The 9,807-nt window shown below is 36.9% G+C and overlaps 1 protein-coding gene across 1 annotated transcript; it reads right to left on the bottom strand.

Moving 5' to 3' along the window:
* Positions 1 to 4,863: 4,863 nt before the first annotated feature.
* Positions 4,864 to 9,314, bottom strand: PRL (prolactin). Its single transcript, XM_062618040.1, has 4 exons — positions 9,141 to 9,314; positions 8,622 to 8,729; positions 6,967 to 7,146; positions 4,864 to 5,055 (listed from the first exon to the last, which is right to left on the bottom strand). Exons 1-4 carry the CDS (start codon positions 9,288 to 9,290, stop codon positions 4,864 to 4,866), a joined length of 630 nt encoding a protein of 209 aa, XP_062474024.1. The 5' UTR covers positions 9,291 to 9,314.
* Positions 9,315 to 9,807: the final 493 nt, after the last annotated feature.

A 9,807-nucleotide genomic window follows, 5' to 3' on the forward strand; every position in this document is an offset into this window, starting at 1 on the left:
AAGTAAACAGAGCTGGGAAGGGACCCTTTTTTTGTTTAGTGTTAGTGTACGGTAACAGTGCATTGGTTGATAAATGCAGTTTTAATTTTTCTGATAATATGGTAAAAGCTGTAATATTCTTCACTAACTTCTGACTTATTTGGCACTGAAAGCTGAAGAGAGGTACTCAGCTTGATTGGTGAAAGAACTCCATCAGTAAATAGGAATATTTTTATAATTAGTCATTTAGTGCACAAATTAGCATATTTGATGACTCACACTGTCACTCATGTGAATTAATAAGTGATCTGAACTCTTCAGTGTAATGAACCATTTATTAAAAAGGGAAAAGTGTTTGACAGGAAAAGTGAATTTTTTGAGGGACTACTACTCTTACATATTGTCAGTAAATTCTATTCCTTTTTGATACTTAGCAAAGAACTTTCTGATAACAGACTGGATAAAATGTAAATAAGTGTTTGAAGGTGCTCTTTAACAGAATTTCACTGGTGTCTGTGCAATATTTTTTTTTAAATGGTTGTGAAATTTAGGCATTTCCAGTTAAGAGCTCCTACCAAGACATGTCCTTAAGACTTTTAGTGGGACCAGTGTCAGTAGTAAATAGGAAATGAACATTCGTCTACCTATACATTAGTACGTCTTGAGCCGGAGACCGAGTGTTTCTGTGACCCTGAAAGCCTTTCTATCGCCTCCTTTCTCTCAGCTTTTTATCACTCGCAATGTGTACAGGGGAAGAAAAATAAGATATGGTTGGACTTGATGATCTTAAAAGTCTTTTCCAACCTAGGTTATTCTATGATTATGATAACTGGCCAATAAAATGTTACCACTTGAAGAACTTCAGAACTCCTTCATAAGGAAAGGAAGAAAAAATTATTATATCCTGCAATTCTCTTTTGGACCCATGAATTAGAAGGCAGTATGCCATGACAACTTATTCTTCCCACAATAAGCAGGATGTTAGTGTGAGATTCTAGTGCTTCTTGGATAATTAAAAGAGCATAAACATGATGACATGAAAGAGAATTAGTGACTAAGCAGTGGGGTTTTCCCTCAATGTACAATACAATTATCGATTAAAACTTAGGCTTTGTGTTTTCCTTTAAAATGGAATTGTATTTTCTTTCTGTTCCATTGAATCTGTACATGGGACCTTAAAAAAAACAAACAAAAAAATCAAAGAAAATTGAAGAACTCTCTGCACCCTTCTTTTCACCACAGATAAGGACAATACGTGAGGCTTTCACCTGTATGGAAAAAAGATACAGTTCAGAGGACATTAGGCACCCCTACTCATCTGTTTTAATTTCCTTCTCATAGTTGAATGCATGAAAGGAAATGAGAAATCACTTTGAGAAAATATGCATTTTTAAAAAGTTCAATTATGGGGGAATATATCTAAATAAAAAATTAAAATCCCAGTGGTAGTAGATGTTGTTGAAATGTTATCTGATAGTCATTGATATCTTTTTTGGAAAAAAATACTGGAAAACTGGCTGACATACTTATTGTTTTCCAAGGGTGATGCTTCTTTGGATGTAGCTTCATTCCTGAAAATGGAATACGAGCATAAGCAACTTAAAAAAGGTATAATTATGTTCTAAAAGTAGTTTAAAACTTATTTTTTACACATAGCATAAACCTATGGATAGTTAAATTTCAATTGAATAGAATGTTGAGGCTCAGCTTCAGTCTTCAAGGTTTACCAAACTAATTTGCAGGTGGGTGTTGGTCTCTTCTCCCAAGTATGAAGAGACAGAACAAGAGGTAACAGCCTCAAGCTGCGCCATGGGAGGTTTAGATTGGATATTAGGAAATTTTTTTTCACAGAAAGGGTGATCAGGTATTGGAACAGGCTGCCCAGGAAAGTGGTAGAGTCACCATCTCTGGAAGTGTTCAAAAACCATGTAGATGAGGCCCTCAGTTACATGGTTTAGTGGTGATCTTGGCAGCCCTGGGGTAAATGTTGTACTTGAGGTCCAACCTTAAAGGTCTTTTCCAACCTAGTTGGTTCTGTGATTCTGTGATTTTAAATTTAGTGCCATCTATGCAAGCTTGAATATCATTTTCAAAGGGAACATAACTGAGCCTGTATTTCAGTCATGTGGTGGACCTTTCCATTCCTGAAAGTAAGTAATCTTAAATGAACAGAAGTAAATAAACCAGCAGAGACTTAAATAAGGCAAACTTGGGTATTGAATAAATAATTTGAAAACCAGGCATTTCAAATGCTAGAGACCTGCAGTAGCCAGAAGTTAGTGCACTTGGAAGAAAAATCTTACTGATATCAGTTTCTTTCATTTTGAAAGAACATGCTTGTTCTAAATTCAGTTCTGTATGAGATTAGCTATGTGACTATTTCTATTGGGTGCAAGACAATACTTTTTATGTTTTATGAGCATGCACTAATTAACAAAATATTAGTGAGATAAGAATGTATTTTTCCCATGAGCAACTGAAAAAAAGAATTGCCAATTTGCCTATATTGTGGCTTGAACATTCAGAGTCTGAAGGCATTGTCTGTGCCAGGGCACTTGACAATGAAGGTGTAGTTTTGAATGTGCTCGTGGGGTTTGACGGCTTTCTGTCTCTGTGACAGCTGTGATGACTCAGAATATTAACCAGATCACTTTTAAATACCCCTTTAACTAAACAGCTGCAAACCAGATAGCTTTTCAGTTGTTTAGAATCTTTTAAAGCCATTCTTTTCTATCTTTTTTATGAAATTAAAACCTCATAATTGTACTAAACCAGTCTATAATAAAGCCAGTGTATGCAAGTTTTAAGCAATTGTTTTAGCACTGTAATTTTTAAGCACATAATGAAAGTCATTGTTTCAGATCTAGTCATGTAAATGTAAAATTGTGAATGTCTGCCCTATTAATCAAGTTGCTTTTGAATTCTAAAGAGATTCTGAGGTAGGAGTTTACTCAGCGAGACATAGTCGTTTTTCTAGCTCAATACTGAGTAGTCCCATTATTCATGTTTTCTTTTGAATAAGAACTCACGCTGTAATTCTAAGCACTTGTGATAATTACAAAGGATTTTTTTTTTCTTTTACTTTTTAAAATGCTTTTTTCCCCATTGGCATGATAACAGAAAATAGAATATTATGATCATATTAAATTCTAGTTTGAGCACTTGCATTTTGCCTGGCAAATTTTATCTATTTTCTTCCTTGACTGTGATGTTATACAGCTGTGTATTGTTAAGTTGCTGTTGCATATGCCTGAAGATTTGTGCATTTCAGACCTTATGAAAGATGTCAGTTATGACTGCCCAACAAGAAATTTGTTTGCTGTACAGGTAATTTTATATATATTAAAAATGAGCTTAGTATATACTTATCCAGATAAAGCCTGAGGCAGTCAATAATTGAAAGCATGAAGAGAATTGAAGGCCATTATATATATATACACATAATTAGAAATGCGAGTATCATCATATCCTTATGGAGATGGCTAAAATTAGACCTTTCTAGTAGTTTGAGTTATCTAATCCCATACATAAATACCCATCATGGTTGTGCTTATTTTGTTGTGGTAATGAGCAGTTTAAGCCCTCAAGCCCATCTTCTCTGGTGTTTCTCTCTTCCTATAAACTGGCTCAATTCTGGAGCAATGCAGCAAGCTTGTTTAGTGGGAAGCCAGACCCATGAGGATCTAATTTGAATTTAAGCTCCTCTTTGCTGAAGCTGTGTGATGAAGCCAAGGTTGAGTTTGTTTATAGCTTACAAAGACAGAATATAGATATGGCCAAGGACTCCAGCTGCTCTTTAGCTTCTTATTTGCTATGTGATTGCAAACCAGATTTTTTTTTTTTTTTAATTTTTCAATTGTGTTGGTCTTTCCTATTTTCCAGTGTTTAGCAGTAATGTTTTGAAATGGGTGTCCTAAAAACTTTCAGTGTGACTAAACCCAAAGACACTGTAGGTTAGGGCATGAGACACCTTAGCTCAGCTAGTAGCTTTTTGTATCTTGAAAGTTTTCTGAGTAACTGCAACCACCACACTTCCAAGGAATGGGATGGGTAGGTGAATATGACATAGATGCCCAGCATTTCCTTTTGGGACTTACTTAAATCCTTTGCACTCAGTCTAGCACTAGTCACCTCAAAAATAATGAACTTTTGTTTGGAAATGCTTCTTTTTCAAATAGTCAGAAGAGATGTAGATATACCTGATCTCTGTTCTTAAAATTCCAGATGTGTCTTCTCTCTCCATGGACCACATGGGGAATCAATGCCTGTGTTAGCCAGGATATATTTCTTGCATGTCTCTTGCCTACTTAGATGTTTTCTGTACAAAGTAAACCCATCAATCTAAGTAGACTGGATTTCAGGCCATACTTTTAGTGTAGGGTAGTTTCATGTAATAGGTGATTAATCTGCTTATTTGTGTTCCTCAGGGCTTTTTTCCCTCGTTTTTGGAGAGGGAGTAAAGAGCAATGGGAGTAAGACGTCCTTTCATCAATAGCTGGAGACTGAGATCCAAAAGGAGAAGATACCACTAAAGGTATGAACCATATCCAATACTTCATTCACTGATACTACCCAGTGTTATGCACTTTTGGATTTAATAACATTTTTATTTTTATCTACATTATCTGATTACCACTGAAATTCTACCAGGTGAGGAGATTAGACACAAAAGTGTATTCTTGTCATACAAGTATTTATACCATTTTAAACACCAAGATAAATGATCCTAATTGTTGCAGCCAGAATTCACACTAACATGCCTGAAAAGTACTGATGATCCTGATACTGTGAAGTATGACTTTTCAAAAAGTTTGCAATGAAAAGCAGCGAAGCAAAAGAATATCACGATGAGTGATTTCAGTAAGTGATCAGGCCCATGAGTAATTAACAATTGCTATCATGGATTAGGCGGCACTTCAGAACTTTGAGATAGTTGTCGATTTTGTGGGAATCTCGGCGGAGGCAATGCAGCAGGTTGTAAAAGGCAAAGAGTCTGGAGTCCTCATCATCGAGTTGCAGGGAAGGAAGGCCTTCCCATGGAGAGTAAATTTCATTTCCAATCTCACCAGAATGAACCTAAAGACATGAAATGATACTGCAATAAATGATAGTGCATCTGGCTAGATGTAGAACAGAGCATCTAAAATACTGACCTTAGGGAATGCTAGTTGCTAGTGTATGGCTTGGAAGATGTTTCCTGTTATACTTCCCACTATTCTGTATAATGTTTTATATCTTCATGAAGATTTTGAATGAATTTGTCAGATTTTCCAGTTTATTTCTCTAAAATATGTAAAAAGCTTAACTGTATCAGCAGTGGTTTAAGAGAACTAGTGTGTTAACCGATGTCCAGAGGAATCTGCAAAGAAATCTAACCTCTCTTCATGCATGGACTCATCAGTGACATCTCTTTTTGGTTCCTTCTGCCTTGAAATCTTTGTTAACACTTGTTCCTAAACCTCTTTCTGTGTATCTTCAGATTTCTCTCGACTCATGTCTTGGGTGATTTCTCTGTGATACAGGTAGCTACAGGAGCACGTTACCAGACAAATGTCTCAACAGTACATCTCCAGATGTACTGTACTTCAGATTCTACAAAAAAGCTAAGTGATAAAGTGACCTCTAATATTAGGGAGCTATGTGTAGGACCTCATGTAGTAAGTTAGTAGCTGGGGTAAAGATTGGTTTAGGTCTCTTTACTTGAAAGAAGCAATAATTGATTTTTTTTCATATCGGGAAAATCTGCCTTTCATATTTCATAGCTGGAAGGATATCAGTGGCTATTGGTGCTTGTGTATCTTCCTTATTTCCCACCAGCTGTACTTTGTAAAAGCACATAGGAGAATATCTGTGGAGCCTCTATCACTCTGTTTAAGCAACAGGCAAAAAAAAAAAAAGAAAAAAAAGAGACCTACTATCACTCAAAAATGTGGTTTGACACTAATGAATTTGCCACCCTTGTCTTCAACTTCCTTCTGTAAATAACGTGAATGAGAAGGTGATGACAGTGTAACTGTATTAGCACCTGACTTCAACTGTTATCCTGGATCCTTGCCTGCACCCTTTTTACTCGTGGATATGGGGCAGAGATGTATTTGATTACACTGATAAATGCATTTGTGGCCTGGATGGGCTAAGATTTCTGAGTAAAGAGACACCTAACTGAAAGAAAGAGACCATGAGTGATGGAAAATGATGGATACAGTGATGGTAGCGCTCTTAATGCTGTTCAACTGTTCAGAGCCTAAGTAAAAGCCAGTGAAGTCAGAACCCCTTGTTAACATCTAGCTCACTGACAGAATGATATATTCAGGGACTAACAGAGGCCCCTTAAAAAAATAAACACGCTAGAGCTGATTTTATTCAGTAAAGCTTTCAATCAATTACTGATAACAAGGGGTATTCGAGGATGGGTTTCGTCAGAAAACAGCCTTGCTTTCTAACCTCACAAGTGTGGGGGGAACCAAGTCAGAGTTCAGAGGAGCCAATATGGTGGGAAAAGAGAAATGAGATACCACAGTTCACTATGTTGTATGCCACAACTTTACAATAGCCCAGACTTCCAGAACAGTTTTAACCACAACATCTGCTTCTGGAAACGCTACACAATACCTGTATGTATACAGATGTGTATAAACATGCTAAAACGTAAATAGTTCATATGGAAAATGAGATTACAAATTCTAAATAGTCAAAGATTGAATAGCAATTACCAGTGTTAATGGTTACACCTTCCCTTGAAGCAGGACTAGGAATACACTGCTATGCCAGTCACGTCACATTGTCTCTTTAGAAATTACTAGATGGCAGCAGAAAAGAAAACTGAGAGAAGAAAGCTGAAAAGTTCTCAAATTCAGCTATGCTGGCTCACATTTTTTCCTAACCATTGTCCGTCTCCTTTCCAATTCCAGGTAGGGAGGGCCTATCACTACATGAGTCTTCCTTAACAGCAACAGAGTGGAAGGATGTTAAGGGCCCAATACTTACCCGACCTACTATTTTCTCCATTCCTTCTAGAAGCCGCTTGTTTTGCTCTTCGATCTCCACAGCCTTCCAGAGGATGGTATCTGGAGCTTCTTTGATTCTTTGTACTTCAGAGGCCAGATGGATCAGGGGATCATTCCAGGAACGCAGCACTCCCAGTATTAAATTCAGCAGGTCTTCATGCTGCTTACCCACATTAAGAAAAGACAGTTAAAATAGGAAGGCTGAATGCTGGCAACATTAGGAGGCATTTAGAGCAATGTCTGCAGACATAGTGACTTCGGCAATTTATTCCAGGACCTACAGCTGATTGTGCCCTATAGTCCTGTCTTAGATACTTCCATGCAATTGCATTTTTGAAGTTTATCATTGTTGTCATCCTGTTTTAAAATATTAGCACAAGTAGCTGCGATACTATAATGGGAAATATCATTAAACATCCTCTACTTTAAAAACTAGCAAACACAACTCTGTTTCAAATCTGAAAAAAAAAAACAACACCAAAAAACCCCCAAACAGAAGTCCTTATCTGATTTTGATGAACACTTTAAAATCCAAGAATTTTGTTTGTTTATTTGTTTTTAAGTCTAGTACTAAATGGATGGTTCACATTATGGTAGACCACTAAATAGCTTTTATTGCCTCTACATAACTCATCTGTCCTCCCCTTTGAACAATGGTGCTTCCAGCAATATCTTTCTTGCTTTTAAAAATTGTCCTTTTTTGTGGGCAATAAAAATTCATAATGCTTACCGTCACTGTAGTATTTGATCTTTCCTACTTTGCTAGATCTACTGAATCTGAACACTACCAGATCTCTTACATACCCAGGGCTCTGAATTCTATAGCTCCAAATAGAATTTCAGAATGACATACTGAGAGGATGGTGATACTGGAGATTGCAGGGATATCATCACCATGAACTTTAGGTAAAGATTTCTCACTGGTGCACACCCGTTCATACGCTTGTGTTTATTTTTTTCTCTATTTTCCATTTGTACCTGTGAGCACAGGCTGAACAAGACTATCTTCATCTTCATTTAAGTTTATAATTATTAAATTGACATATGTGGCATGTTTCTCTTTACAAGTATTTTCAGTATTTCACACTAAAGTCTTTGTATTTGGATAATAATATATCACTTTTGCTTACTAGTAATATCAAAGATATCTTTTTTGCATTTGTTTAGTAATGTCAATGTTTTCAGTTATTTGAAAACTGTTTACTTCTGCCTACATAGAGTGTTCACTACACAGCAAATGTATTTTTATGTTTGTTAATATAATAAAGCATTTTAAGATAGTGTTCAAAGATTGTAGTGTTCTCAGTACGGTATAAGCATGGTAACAGGCATTACTCCATGATTTCGTATTGTAATTGGAAATGAGATGCAATGACTAATTGTAATATGCAGGAAACAGAAGGTAAGATGAAAGTTACCAGTGCTTACATATTCTATATAGTTTGTAACTCAGTATCAGCAAATGTTAAATACACTTTTCTTGGCTTTTTGGTGCTTTCTTCTTCTTGGCTTTTTTCTCCAGTTGTGCTGATTTCCCTCTCTTTCTGTCTGCTGCCTCTCTATTTCTTAGCCCTCCCTCTTCTCCCACTGCCCCTGCTCTGTCTCACGCTGAATGACATTAGAAATGGGACTTACATGAATCTGCTGAGCTTGCTCCTTATCTTCAGGGGTGGTTAAGGAGGAAGTGTGGCAGCCATTAACTGCTTTTGTAATAAACCCCCTGCCCTGAGCATAGCGTTCATCCTGCAGATCAGCAAGGGCAGGCATTATTGAAACAGATAAGAAAGAAGAGTTTCAATTCAAACATTGTATTAACTAATTGTTGTTCCATTGCTTTTATCACTGCTTTTATGCTGTAAAGGTCAAAAGTTTCTGGTGAGTCTTTAGTGTGAAACTGGTACCCAGCAAACACTACCTTGTCTCACAGATAAAGAATGATGGGAAAATGGTATCTTTTAATAGAAGTGTTGGAATTCTTAGCAACGGTTAGCACTATACACAGATTTGGTCACCACTGGGATTATCACTGTCTGTGCAGCAGTCATGTTTGTTTCCTAATTGAATTATTTTATGTGTTAACATATGTTTGTGCTTAAAAATTATTGAATCTATTTATGCTATTTTCTTGCTCTCAGGGAAAGGCAGAGTACTTACAAATTCATTGAACATTTCTGAAGAGAGGAAGTGAATGTAGTGTGAAAGTTTAACTGCTCGGTCAAAAAGTTCCCCGAGGGAAACTTGGCAATTGACAGATCCATTGGGGCAGATTGGTAAGGAAGTCACTCCTTCTTTTGTCAGGAGCATGTTGGACACCAGAAGGGCCGCCAGCAACAAACCTGTTCACATTTAAAATAAACAAAAATGGAATCACATTGATTTGTATGTGCACTTAGAAGTAGCTGTCAGAGCCAGAAGCAGGGTGATTTTGGCTGTGTTGACAAGTAGTTCGGAGTAGCCCCTGTACTGGCTGCTGAAAACTAATGGAGGAGGAAAGCACTGTAATTCTGTTATCCTTTCCCCCCATTGTTATCTTGACCGTATAGCAGAACTTTGAGGAGACAGGATAACTTGTGTTGCAGTGTACATGTATTCCAAAGTCTCATATTATGCCTGGCTTTATTACGTAGTGATAAATGGGAGAAGCGACAAATCAAACTTCTTCACAGTGTAAACATAGACACATAATTATATTGGCACACATATCTGAGTTTGGAAAATAGATTGGTTTGGTTGTTTTGGTTGTTTGGTTTTGCCTTCCCCCCCCCCCCCCCTTCTCCCACAGGTCCTTTTCTTTTTTGCAGACATTTGGAGCTTAAATTAA

The sequence above is a fragment of the Pezoporus occidentalis genome, unplaced genomic scaffold (genome assembly GCF_034315485.1).
Source record: "Pezoporus occidentalis ecotype Australia unplaced genomic scaffold, CSIRO_AGI_Poc_V1 ctg2, whole genome shotgun sequence".
In the NCBI taxonomy this organism is placed as follows: Eukaryota; Metazoa; Chordata; class Aves; order Psittaciformes; family Psittacidae; genus Pezoporus; species Pezoporus occidentalis.